The sequence below is a fragment of the Caretta caretta genome, chromosome 12 (assembly GCF_965140235.1).
Source record: "Caretta caretta isolate rCarCar2 chromosome 12, rCarCar1.hap1, whole genome shotgun sequence".
NCBI lineage: Eukaryota > Metazoa > Chordata > Testudines > Cheloniidae > Caretta > Caretta caretta.
This window is the reverse complement of record NC_134217.1, coordinates 32,957,585-32,971,475: the sequence shown is the minus strand read 5'-3', so window position 1 is coordinate 32,971,475 and position 13,891 is coordinate 32,957,585. Positions and strand designations below refer to the sequence as shown.

Below are 13,891 nucleotides of genomic sequence, written 5' to 3'. Positions count from 1 at the left end.
GCTGCAAAAGGCTTTATGCCTCTCATTGAGGTGGTTTTATTTTGTCGGCAAACCAGCAGAGTTTTGCCACCAAAAATAGTTTTGTAGTGTGTACACCTCCTGACAAAACTTTGTAGTGTAGACAAGACCCGAGAGAGCTGATCAAGATGACACCTCTGGCAGAAGACTGATTGAGACTGCAAGCTGATTATCAAATCACCGGCACACACCACCAGTCAGTCTTACACCTATTATACTAATACAAAATCACTGAAGAGCTCTCAAAAATGTTAGCCAATGCTATGAGGAAAATCCATGGACAAATTAGTAGAGTCCTGCAAATCCACAAATATCCACTTTACATATATCTGCGCAGGGCTCTACAAATTAGAAACACTGACTTACTATGGTGTGCAACCAAAAATTGGTAGTGGCATGGCAGAGTTCTTACTTGAATCACTTATGGCATGTCTACATGTAAAGGCTGCAGTGGAACAGCAGCACTGGTGCAGCGTTTCAATGAAGACGATACCTATGCCGATGGGAGGACTTCTCTCTTTGGTGTAGGTACTCCACTTCCGCGAGAGGCGGTAGCTGTGTCAATGGGAGAAGCCATCCTGTCAACTCAGTTGTCTACACAAGGGGTTAGGTTGGTAGAACTATGACACTCAGGAGTGTGGATTTTTGATACCATTATGCTGTAGTTATACCATTGTAAGTTTATAGTGTAGACCTGGCCTTAGTTGGATGCAGATATTGGGTCTGTCATCTGCAGTTTTAGGATCACTTGTTAATTTGCTGACAGGAACATTTAGCAATTTGTGCAGTTCAAATTTTGCTGCATTAGGGGTATAGTGTAGTATTAGACTTCCACACAGTAATGTGGAGGAGGGGCTTGAAAGAAAATACCACAGCAATTATATTAATGTGGAGGAGTGTTTAAAACACTTCAAATAATGTAAATATTCTTCAAGTGCTTGCTCATGTTGATTCCATGTTTGGGGTGTGTGCGCCGTGTCCATTTGCGTCCCATTATGCCATTACCCCGCAGGTGCAGAAAGACTCAAGCTTCGGTAGAGCTGTGCTGCAGGCTGCAAGACAGTGAACTCCGAGCCCACCTCCTGGGATACTGCTTGTGAGTTACGTAATGTGGAATCGACATGAGCAAGTGCTCAAAGAGGAAAAAATGGTTAGCTACCTTTTGTAACGGTTGTTCTTCGAGTTATGTTGCTCATGTTCATTCCATGATCCACCCTCCTACCCGCCATTGGAGCTGACAGCAAGAAGGAACTGAGAGGGTGTAGGGCTGGCAGTGCCTCGTATACTGGCTCATGAGCATGGCACTCCAGAGGGCGCCAGAGCCAACCCTATGGATACCACTAGGGGAAAAATTTCTAACAGTGGTACACGCAGCGTGTGCACATCTAACACGGAATGGACATGAGCAACACATCTAGAAGAACAACAGTTAAGAAAGGTAGGTAACTGGTTTTTTTTCTCATTGTGGCAACAGGGAGACTATTTCAGAGGCTGGAAAATTAAGAGGCTTCTATGTTGCTTGGATTTATGTAAATTTCTTTTGTGAGCATTATAGACTATTAGGGTATGTCTACACAGAAACTAGACACCCCTGGCTGGCCCGTGCTGGGCTTGGGCTGTGGGGCTGTTTTATTGCTGTGTAAAATTCTGGGCTCTTGGACCCTGCAGGGTGGGAAGCCCAGGTTCCAGCTCAAGCTTGGAAGTTTGCACAGCAGTGAAACAGCGCTGCATCCTGAGCCCCAGAGCCGAGTCAGCTGGCATGGGCCAGCCAGGGATTTTTCTTTGCTGTGTAGACATGCCCTTAAGGCTTAGAACAGTACTACTCAAAGTGGTGGTCTGGTCCGCGAGCCATCGGCTGCCGGCTGCGCACACATTGAGAAAAAAAATTGCTGGTCCCCCACATCAGATAGCTTGAGAAGCACTGGCTTAGAGTCCCTGCTGGGCAGCATATTGGCTTGATTGAGAGGTTCTAATCTTTCTGGCCCCAAACTTCCCATCACCCGCTCAGTTGCACATTTGGTAGAAATAGTGGGAGCTCTAGTGCAGACAGGACTTTAGCTGAATATCATCATTATAAGCACTGTTGTTTAACCTGAAGGTCTAACTGTCCTCTAATGATGCTTAAAATGTCAGCTTTGATGATAAAGTGGTTAGAACAGTAGTGGTTGCCTAGAGCGTGGTTTACACTAGCATTCTCACTCATGATACCTATTGGGGCTGAAAAGTCATAGAATTCTCTGCCATTCCTGGGGGGGGAAAGCTTAGTTTAAACAAGATCTAAGTGACCTAAGTAGCCTCAGTGAGAGGAGAGATTATTTCTTAAAATGACAACTAAAAATTAAATAAAATACCACCTTGTATAAAATACTGACTCTTTCCTTCCTCCTTAAAGGGACACTGCTAGATACTTTTGGACCCAAAATTCAGCTTTTCTGTGTGGCTTTCAAAAAGAAAATTTCAAAAACTTGAATGAAGAGAATTTCAATTAAAATATTTTGTTTTATAGTGAGGGAAGGGGTTGGCTTTAAACATAAAAATGAGTTGTTTGTGCCCCAAATGTGGCAGTGCTAAGCTATTGTAATGTGAGTAATTTACAGTGAAACTGACCATTCTGTTTTCATTGTCCAAGGTAGTGAAGTACCAAAAAAACCAAAACATAAATGATTAATAGTATTTGATATTTGAAGATCCTTTCAGTTTTAATCAAAGGTAATGGTAGTGACATAGCTAAGGATGGAGATGTTGAAAAATGACTTTTGACCTTTTGTCCCTCTATTTTTATGACAATTTCTAATAGGGACTGGATTTTAGGATTTCTATTATAGGGTGATTCACCAGGTATTAACTCCTTGCCACTGGTTGGTTGAATGGATCCTCATTAAGTGGAGTTTTTGCTTCTGGCAGAAGTCATTGCTATTTATTTCATTAGGCAGTACTGTTTCTCTGGGAGATGTCCCAGTGAAGTTGCCTCCTTAGGGCATGGCTACACTTGCAGATGTAGAGCGCTTTGAGCTAAACCAGCCTTTGGAGAGTGCAGAAGGGAAAGCGCTGCAATCTGTCCACACTGACAGCTTCAAGCGCACTTGCGTGGCCACATTTGCGGCAGCAACATTGGGAGTGGTGCATTATGGACAGCTATCCCACGGGGCCCCTCTTCCTATTCTGGCTCTGTGGCTTATGGGAAGGGGGTGGGGAGTGCGGGGGCATACTGGGTCCTGTCCCAACACTACGTGATGCATCGGTTCACGTCCCAGCAATTCCTGTGCTTCCGTCCGCATTGCCATCTTTCAACGTTTTTTGTACTGTGCACTCTGTCTTTGCTTTCGGTTTGCGGGAATGGAGCCTGAACTGCTGAGGAATATGCTGACGAGTCTCGCCATCACTTCACATTTTGGCAGTCGAGTTACTCCTTAAGATCCAAACTGACAGTGAGGACTCTGATGATGATATCAACTCGAGTAATACATATGACACAAAATTGCTTGTGGTATTCACGGACATGCTCACCACCATGGAACTCTGCTTTTGTGCTCAGGAAACAAGCACTGAGTGGTGGGATCACATCGTCATGGAAGTCTGGGATGACGAGCAGTGGCTGCAGAACTTTCGGATGAGAAAAGCCACTTTCATGGCTCTGTGATGAGCTCGCCCCCACACTGCGGCGCAAGGACACGGGATTGAGAGCTGCCCTGACAGTGGAGAAGCGGGTGGCTATTGCAGTCTAGAAGCTGACAACTCCAGACAGCTACCGATTGGACGCTAACCAGTTTGGATGGGAAAGTCGACCGTTGGAGTAGTGTTAATACAAGTTTGCAGGGCCATTAATCACATCCTGCCCAGAAGAACTGTGACTCTGGGTAACATGCATGACATTGTGGCTGGCTTTGTACAAGTGGGTTTCCCTAACTGCAGAGGGGCGATAGATGGGACGCATATTCCAATTCTAGCATCAGCCCACCTAGCCTCCGAGTATATTAATCGGAAGGGGTATTTCTCTATTGTTCTCCAGGCGCTTGTGGATCACTGTGGGCATTTCACTGACAGTAACGCAGGCTGGCCTGGAAAGGTGCATGACACATGCATCTTTCGGAACACTGGCCTGTACAGGAAGCGGCAAGCTGGGACTTTTTTCCCAGACCAGAAGATCACCATAGGAGAAATTGAAATGCCCATTGTGATCCTTGGAGACCCCGCTTACCCTTTAATGCCATGGCTCATGAAACCCTACACAGGGAGCCTTAACAGCAGCAAGGAGCGGCTCAACAACAGGCTGAGCCGATGCGGAATGACTGTGGAGTGTGCTTTTGGCCATTTAAAGGGCCGCTGGCGCTCTCTGTATGGGAAGCTGGACCTGGCAGATGACAGCATCCCTGCGGTTATATCCGCGTGCTGTACCCTCCATAACATTTGTGAAGGGAAGGGTGAAAGATTCACTCAGGCGTGGAACTTGGAGGTTCAACACCTGGAAGCTGAATATGAACAGCCAGAGAGCAGGGCTATTGGAGGGGGCCCAGCGCGGGGCTTCAAAGATTAGGGATGCCTTGAGGGAGCAATTTGAGGCTGAAAGCCGCCAGTAATGTTTGGTGCCCTGCATGGGAGTGAAGTACAGTGGTTCCAATGTTAGTAGGAATCTGTGTTTGCTACGCTGACTTGCAGTGCCTGTTGTTTTCCTGGCCTAAGGTATCTTTTACTTTATGCAGTAATAAAGAATGTTTTCAAAGCCAAAAAATCCATTTATTGAAAAGAAAATTCATTTATTGAAAAGAAACACAAATGCTTGGGAAACAGAAAGGGCAAGGGGGTGGGGTGGGAAACGGTACAATCACAAATTTGCGTATGTCCTGTTATCATACTCAGCCGTCCTGTCTGGAGTGCTGTGCAATGAGTGCTGCACTTCAGCGTGGCTTTAATGCTTGGTGATGGGGGTTGAGTGCAGTGGGTAAGGGTCGTAGTTTTCAGGGCTGGGTGGTGGTAAGAACCCTGATGTTGGGGAAAGTGGGTTGGATGTGACAAGGGGGCACAAGGGAAAGAGTTTGGGGACTATGGATACGGGGGGAGGGGGGGAGCGGGCAGGCACGGTAGAGCCCCACCTGCATGGCTATGAGCGTCTGGATTGAGCCCGCCTGGCGCTCCATGATGCTCATTAGTCGATCCATGCTTTGCTGGCACAAAAGCACGGAGCTCCGGCAGCACTCTTTATTCTGCTGGTGGATCCTCCTTTCGCACTCCCTCCACTCCTGCGCTTTTACATTCTCATTGAGGGACTGCTGCATTACTTTATGCAGCATGTCTCCTTTGCTTCTACTTGATCTCTTCCTTATTCTTTGGAGTCTTTCGGCCGGTGATAACATGGACGGCTGAGATCTTGAGGTTGCATCTGTAAAGGCAAAATGCAACACTTAACAGAGGCATCATTGTTCACACCAGTCAGAGCAATGATTCCCCTCTACTTAAGGGCAAGCACAGTTTACCCAATAGCATAATTTGCCCGTCCCAATGCGAGTGCACATAATCCACGGGGGCCCCAAAATGGTGAGTAAGCACAGGGTCAAGGGGGACTGATTGTTTCATGGCCGTACTGTCCTCTAGGTTGGGGAGAGCCAACAGCTGCAGGGGGCCCCTATGCTGAACACTTTCCCCACATTTTCCACAGGAGTTTGTCCTGGAAGATATTTCGCTGCTGACCTGGGTAGTCTTCTACTACAATGCGGTTTCCACCCTGGCCCATATACAGCTTGCCTGTGTGCAGCAATGGTCCCCCCACCCCTCATGGCACAGTGGCATGGACATGTTAGCCTGACTGGGACAAGGACCACAGTGGCTCTCCCAAGAAACCTGCACAAGCGCATTGCCCAAGTTCTGGATGAGACCTTTGAGGAGATCACTGAGGCCAATTACCATGATGTGAGAGAGCACATCAACGCCCTATTCCGCATCTAGGCCTGCATACAGCCCTAACCCTCCTCACCTCGAACCCCAACTTCCTTCCCAAAATAAAACCCACTTACCAGGAACCTCCTCTGGTGTTTGTCCTTCCCCAAGCACCGGCCAACGCGACTGGCTACCTTCCTCCTGGCTGCATGCATCTAGGGATTCCAGGGTGTCTTCCTCCTCCTCAGCACCCTCGCTCCCGCTTTCCTCCTCCTCCTTCTCCTCCTCCTGCCTTGTTGAACTGGGCTCTGAAGTGTCCATGGTGGTCCTTGGAGTGGAGGTGGGGTTGTCCCCCAAGTATCGCATCCCTCTCTTTGTAGAAACAGCAGGTTTCGGGGGCACCACCGGAGCGGCAGTTTGCCTCGCGGGCTTTGCGATAGGCATTCCACAGCTCCTTCACTTTAACCCTGCACTGCAGTGCATCCTGGTCATGGCCCGTTTCCATCATGTCCCTTCGTATCTGCCCAAAGGTGTCGTAATTCCTACGGCTGGAGCACAGCTGGGACTGGACATCTTCCTCCCACCAAACACTGATGAGGTCCAACACCTCGCCATTGCTCCATACTGGGAATCGTCTGGCGCGTGGAGGCATGGTCACCTGGAAAGATGCGCTGAGAGCACTCCATGCTTGGCTGAGCAAACAGGAAGGGGATTTTCAAAATTCCCAGGGAATTTAAAGGGCAGGTCTGACGATTGGTCATGCTGAGGGCAGGGCAGTAGAGTTCAAAGTGATGAGCAGAGTGGCTAGAACAGGCATTGTGGGAGACTTCTGGAGGCCGATCAGACCAGGGCGTCCACACTGGCGCCGCAGTGCTCCAGCGGGGGTCATCAAACATTATTCCACTTGCTGAGGTGGATTACCAGGAGCGCTCTAGCCGCAGAGTGCCTTGCCAGTATGGACGCGTCATGAGTTAGAGCACATGGGGCTGCTTTAATGCGCTCTAACTCGCAAGTGTAGCCATGCCCTTAGTTAAGCACAGCCTCTTGCATTAAAGAGAAGTTAACTAGTTTTTGTTCTGAGTAATTGCTTGTGAAGGGAAGGTTAGTAACAGCATCAGATGCCAAAGCTCTGAGGTAACTCTGAAGTAGCTATTCTAACTACAGTGAGGGCTTGTCTACACTGGCAATTTACAGCACTGCAACTTTCTCGCTCAGTGGTGTGAAAAAACACCCCCCTCAGCGCAGCAAGTTTCAGCACTGTAAAGTGCCAGTGACCAGAGCTTTCTCCCAGCACTCTGCCATGACTGCACAAGCCACGTTAAAAGCGCTGCAGCGCTTTAGCGTTGCCAGTGTAAACTAGCCCTGATAGCTTGCAATATTCCCTTCAATCCCAACTGTTGTCAGCATTCAGAGGAACAGCCGTGTTAGTCTGTATTCGCAAAAAGAAAAGGAGTACTTGTGGCACCTTAGAGACTAACCAATGTATTTGAGCATGAGCTTTCGTGAGCTACAGCTCACTTCATCAGATGTTTACCGTGGAAACTGCAGCAGACTTTATATACACACAGAGAATATGAAACAATACCTCCTCCCACCCCACTGTCCTGCTGGTAATAGCTTATCTAAAGTGATCAACAGGTGGGCCATTTCCAGCACAAATCCAGGTTTTCTCACCCTCCACCCCCCCACACAAATTCACTCTCCTGCTGGTGCTAGCCCATCCAAAGTGACAACTCTTTACATAATCAAGTCGGGCTATTTCCTGCATAGATCAAGGTTTTCTCACATCCCCCCCACCCCCATACACACACAAACTCACTCTCCTGCTGGTAATAGCTCATCTAAACTGACCACTCTCCAGGTTTAAATCCAAGTTAAACCAGAACATCTGGGGGGGGGGGGGGGGGGGTAGGAAAAAACAAGAGGAAACAGGCTACCTTGCATAATGACTTAGCCACTCCCAGTCTCTATTTAAGCCTAAATTAATAGTATCCAATTTGCAAATGAATTCCAATTCAGCAGTTTCTCGCTGGAGTCTGGATTTGAAGTTTTTTTGTTTTAAGATAGCGACCTTCATGTCTGTGATTGCGTGACCAGAGAGATTGAAGTGTTCTCCGACTGGTTTATGAATGTTATAATTCTTGACATCTGATTTGTGTCCATTTATTCTTTTACGTAGAGACTGTCCAGTTTGACCAATATACATGGCAGAGGGGCATTGCTGGCACATGATGGCATATATCACATTGGTGGATGTGCAGGTGAACGAGCCTCTGATAGTGTGGCTGATGTTATTAGGTCCTGTGATGGTGTCCCCTGAATAGATATGTGGGCACAATTGGCAACGGGCTTTGTTGCAAGGATAAGTTCCTGGGTTAGTGGTTCTGTTGTGTGGTATGTGGTTGTTGGTGAGTATTTGCTTCAGGTTGCGGGGCTGTCTGTAGGCAAGGACTGGCCTGTCTCCCAAGACTTGTGAGAGTGTTGGGTCATCCTTTAGGATAGGTTGTAGATCCTTAATAATGCGTTGGAGGGGTTTTAGTTGGGGGCTGAAGGTGACCGCTAGTGGCGTTCTGTTATTTTCTTTGTTAGGCCTGTCCTGTAGTAGGTAACTTCTGGGAACTCTTCTGGCTCTATCAATCTGTTTCTTTACTTCTGCAGGTGGGTATTGTAGTTGTAAGAAAGCTTGACAGAGATCTTGTAGGTGTTTGTCTCTGTCTGAGGGGTTGGAGCAAATGCGGTTGTATCGCAGAGCTTGGCTGTAGACGATGGATCGTGTGGTGTGGTCAGGGTGAAAGCTGGAGGCATGCAGGTAGGAATAGCGGTCAGTAGGTTTCCGGTATAGGGTGGTGTTTATGTGGCCATTGTTTATTAGCACTGTAGTGTCCAGGAAGTGGATCTCTTGTGTGGACTGGACCAGGCTGAGGTTGGTGGTGGGATGGAAATTGTTGAAATCATGGTGGAATTCCTCAAGGGCTTCTTTTCCATGGGTCCAGATGATGAAGATGTCATCAATATAGCGCAAGTAGAGTAGGGGCTTTAGGGGACGAGAGCTGAGGAAGCGTTGTTCTAAATCAGCCATAAAAATGTTGGCATACTGTGGGGCCATGCGGGTACCCATAGCAGTGCCGCTGATCTGAAGGTATACATTGTCCCCAAATGTGAAATAGTTATGGGTAAGGACAAAGTCACAAAGTTCAGCCACCAGGTTAGCCGTGACATTATCGGGGATAGTGTTCTTGACGGCCTGTAGTCCATCTTTGTGTGGAATGTTGGTGTAGAGGGCTTCTACATCCATAGTAGCCAGGATGGTGTTATGGATGTAGAAGCCCTCTACACCAACATTCCACACAAAGATGGACTACAAGCCGTCAAGAACACTATCCCCGATAATGTCACGGCTAACCTGGTGGCTGAACTTTGTGACTTTGTCCTTACCCATAACTATTTCACATTTGGGGACAATGTATACCTTCAGATCAGCGGCACTGCTATGGGTACCCGCATGGCCCCACAGTATGCCAACATTTTTATGGCTGATTTAGAACAACGCTTCCTCAGCTCTCGTCCCCTAAAGCCCCTACTCTACTTGCGCTATATTGATGACATCTTCATCATCTGGACCCATGGAAAAGAAGCCCTTGAGGAATTCCACCATGATTTCAACAATTTCCATCCCACCACCAACCTCAGCCTGGTCCAGTCCACACAAGAGATCCACTTCCTGGACACTACAGTGCTAATAAACAATGGCCACATAAACACCACCCTATACCGGAAACCTACTGACCGCTATTCCTACCTGCATGCCTCCAGCTTTCACCCTGACCACACCACACGATCCATCGTCTACAGCCAAGCTCTGCGATACAACCGCATTTGCTCCAACCCCTCAGACAGAGACAAACACCTACAAGATCTCTGTCAAGCTTTCTTACAACTACAATACCCACCTGCAGAAGTAAAGAAACAGATTGATAGAGCCAGAAGAGTTCCCAGAAGTTACCTACTACAGGACAGGCCTAACAAAGAAAATAACAGAACGCCACTAGCGGTCACCTTCAGCCCCCAACTAAAACCCCTCCAACGCATTATTAAGGATCTACAACCTATCCTAAAGGATGACCCAACACTCTCACAAGTCTTGGGAGACAGGCCAGTCCTTGCCTACAGACAGCCCCGCAACCTGAAGCAAATACTCACCAACAACCACATACCACATAACAGAACCACTAACCCAGGAACTTATCCTTGCAACAAAGCCCGTTGCCAATTGTGCCCACATATCTATTCAGGGGACACCATCACAGGACCTAATAACATCAGCCACACTATCAGAGGCTCGTTCACCTGCACATCCACCAATGTGATATATGCCATCATGTGCCAGCAATGCCCCTCTGCCATGTATATTGGTCAAACTGGACAGTCTCTACGTAAAAGAATAAATGGACACAAATCAGATGTCAAGAATTATAACATTCATAAACCAGTCGGAGAACACTTCAATCTCTCTGGTCACGCAATCACAGACATGAAGGTCGCTATCTTAAAACAAAAAAACTTCAAATCCAGACTCCAGCGAGAAACTGCTGAATTGGAATTCATTTGCAAATTGGATACTATTAATTTAGGCTTAAATAGAGACTGGGAGTGGCTAAGTCATTATGCAAGGTAGCCTGTTTCCTCTTGTTTTTTCCTACCCCCCCCCCCCCCCCCCCCAGATGTTCTGGTTTAACTTGGATTTAAACCTGGAGAGTGGTCAGTTTAGATGAGCTATTACCAGCAGGAGAGTGAGTTTGTGTGTGTATGGGGGTGGGGGGGATGTGAGAAAACCTTGATCTATGCAGGAAATAGCCCGACTTGATTATGTAAAGAGTTGTCACTTTGGATGGGCTAGCACCAGCAGGAGAGTGAATTTGTGTGGGGGGGGTGGAGGGTGAGAAAACCTGGATTTGTGCTGGAAATGGCCCACCTGTTGATCACTTTAGATAAGCTATTACCAGCAGGACAGTGGGGTGGGAGGAGGTATTGTTTCATGATTTCTGTGTGTATATAAAGTCTGCTGCAGTTTCCACGGTAAACATCTGATGAAGTGAGCTGTAGCTCACGAAAGCTCATGCTCAAATACATTGGTTAGTCTCTAAGGTGCCACAAGTACTCCTTTTCTTGTTGTCAGCAGTTACTCTTGTATATATGTTTATTCCTACATGGAGTTCTTTGAAGAACTGATTGCAGGGTCAGGCATTTACTCTGCAAATCTAACCCTGATGTGAAAGGTGTGATGCTTTGGGATTCACCCAGGCCAGTAAGGCGTTCAGTCTTGCAACTCTGGGTGCCTTAAATGTTATGCAGCTGTGGCTCACAGTCATGTCACCAACAGCCACCATACAAGCAAGAAAGTCTCACTCTGGCTTCCACGGCTCAATTACTCTTTGCAGGGGGATCTCACTAACACTTGTAACCCAGAATTGTTCCCAAAAGCATTTCTCTGCTGTGCTCAGCCCCCTCTCATGGTAGCACTCACCCCCATTGAGACTAAGTGGTCATCTTCCCCCACTTGCTTGCCTGATGGCTTTTTTTTACATTGCATGTGAATGTGCTTTTCATTTTCTGAGGTCATACCTTAATTTACATTGGAGACTGCAGTCAAGCCTGGAAAACAACACTGCCAAATATATTTGAGGGACATATTTTCCAGCACATCTGCATAGCTTTTTACATGTCAACCCTACATACACCATGCAAGAATATTAATGATCAGTGAGTTACTAGTTTGAATATATTCTAGTTACTAGTGAGTTACTAGTTTTTGATACAAGACACCTTCTAAATAAATATCATGACAACAGTGTGTGGGGTGCACACAAAGGTAAGCAGGCCAGTTGAGACACATTGCTACATACCAAGAAGCCCCTTTTCCTGTGGCATTGGGATGCTCTTAGGGTCACAGAGGGCCCCTCTCATAACAGATTATTTATCTTCAGTGTTAGGCCATGTCTCTTCATGGAGCAGTTCACTGGTGTAGTCCAGTGGTTCTCAAACTATTGTACTGGTGACCCCTTTCATATAGCAAGCCTTTGAGTGTGACCCCCCCCTTTATAAATTAAAAACACTTGTTTATATATTTAAAACCATTTTAAATGTTGGAGGCAAAGTGGGGTTTAGGGTGGAGGCTGACAGCTCGTGACCCCCCCCCCATGTAATAACCTCATGACCACCAGTTTGAGAACCCCTGAGCTATACTGATATGCTATACAGCAAAGCCCTCCTAGTGTAGACACAATTATATTTGCAAAGCTGCACTTTCACTGGTGTAGTTTATATTGTCATCCCCAAACAAAACAAGCTATACCAGTACAAGTATTGTTTAGCCAGTTTAACTGTGTCTACATTAGGGGCTTCTGCCAGCACAGCTATGTCAGGGATCAAAACCTCTTCACATCCCCAATTGATGTAAGTATGCCGGAGGACATCTGTAGTGTAGACTTTAGTTTAGTTCATGTGCTTCGCCAAATTTCTGGCTGTTGAATAGTGTGCAGTAGGAACAGCAGTTATCTGAACATTCATTACTTAAGGTGTGAAGTGACATGAAAGCCTCTTTCTAGAAAGGGGATGATCTAATTTGTATTTCCTTGTAGCATTCTACAGGCCAGATCATTCTAATAAGCAACGGAATATTTTTTTAAATAGAGAACTTCAGTCAATGGATTATGTATTTGAATTCCGGATGTCAACTATTTAGATCACCTTTAATCAAAGTGTGTTGTGCCAAATACGGTAATTGATAATGAGGCTTAGGGTATGTCTACACTGCGAAGTTGTCGACAAAACTTTTGTCTTTCACGGGTACTTAAAAAAGCCGCCCCCCCCCCCGAAAGACAAAAGTTTTGCTGATGCAAGTGGCAGTGTGAATGCAGCTTTTTCAGCAGGAGCGCTCTCCTACTGACAAAGCTAACGCTGCTTGCCGGGCTGGTAGTATTTTGTCGGGAAAAGTGCCGACAAAGAGCGTTTACACATGCTGATTTTTAGCGACAAGGCTATGTCGACACAGCCTTGTTGCTAAAAGCTGCATGATGTAGACAAGCCCTTAGTTACCACTTTAATGACACCTGCTACCTGCTAATTCACTATATGTTTCTATTTTTAGTTTCCTTGTTGTTTTGGGGATTTGTCAAAGATGAACTCAGACGATTACATGTCTTGGAGTGGAGCTAGTATCCTTTCATGTAACCTCTCTAGAAGTCTTATCCTTTTTCCTATTATACACATTTATGTAGCAAATATGATCTTGATATTTACTACTTGGTGCAAACTTTAGCCTCTAAAAATTGAGGCTTTTTGATGTAAGTAATGTTTGTCAAGCACTTTGAAGAAAAAAAGCACTGTTAAGTGCCAAGTTATAAACATAAATTGTAGTAAAATGTAATATATTAACTCTCTTTGTAATTTTAGTAACTAATACAGAAGACACTTTTAGCTAAAAAGATTTGATAAATATTTTAGAGCAACCCTTTTATTAGGACAGGTCTACACTTAAAACGCTGGGCTACTGTAGCGCTTTAGAGAAGACCCTGCTACGCTGACAGGAGAGCTTCTCCCATTGGCATAGTTAATGCACCTCTGTGAGAGGCAGTAGCTGTGTCAACGGGAATGGTTAGAGCTGAAAAGCTTACAAATAGAACTTGTGTTAATCATTTTGCTATTTAGTTTTCACTCTAACTCTAGACAAAAAAGCTTATTGTTACTTTTTTAATTTTTGTTAGCATGACACTGTTCATTTGGATTGCAAGCAGTTTGGGGTAATATCTAAATTCCTTCCCAAAACTGTTCATTAAATTAAAATTAATCACTGAGCATTTGTTTTAATATTAGATTTTGTTACAGCACTTTAAACAAAACCTAAAGTGGCCTTAATCAGATTTCTTTAACTATTTTATAATTAACAAGAAATTTTAAATTGTATATACAGTATTTTATTTTTAGGATGTGATTTTTTTTTTTC

At 45.7% G+C, this 13,891-nt stretch overlaps 1 protein-coding gene across 6 annotated transcripts in view; it reads left to right on the top strand.

Moving 5' to 3' along the window:
* CMC2 (C-X9-C motif containing 2) overlaps positions 1-13,891 on the top strand; it is a 50,833-nt gene that overhangs the window by 13,971 nt on the left and 22,971 nt on the right. For 3 of the 6 annotated variants that reach the window (XM_048870587.2, XM_048870586.2, XM_048870588.2), the window contains one exon: positions 13,037-13,103. The exons of the other annotated variants lie outside the window; for them this stretch is intronic. In XM_048870587.2, the coding sequence (XP_048726544.1) occupies positions 13,067-13,103 (37 nt within the window). In that variant the 5' untranslated portion in view covers positions 13,037-13,066. The remainder of the gene's footprint in view (positions 1-13,036; positions 13,104-13,891) is intronic. 6 annotated transcript variants of the gene reach the window in all.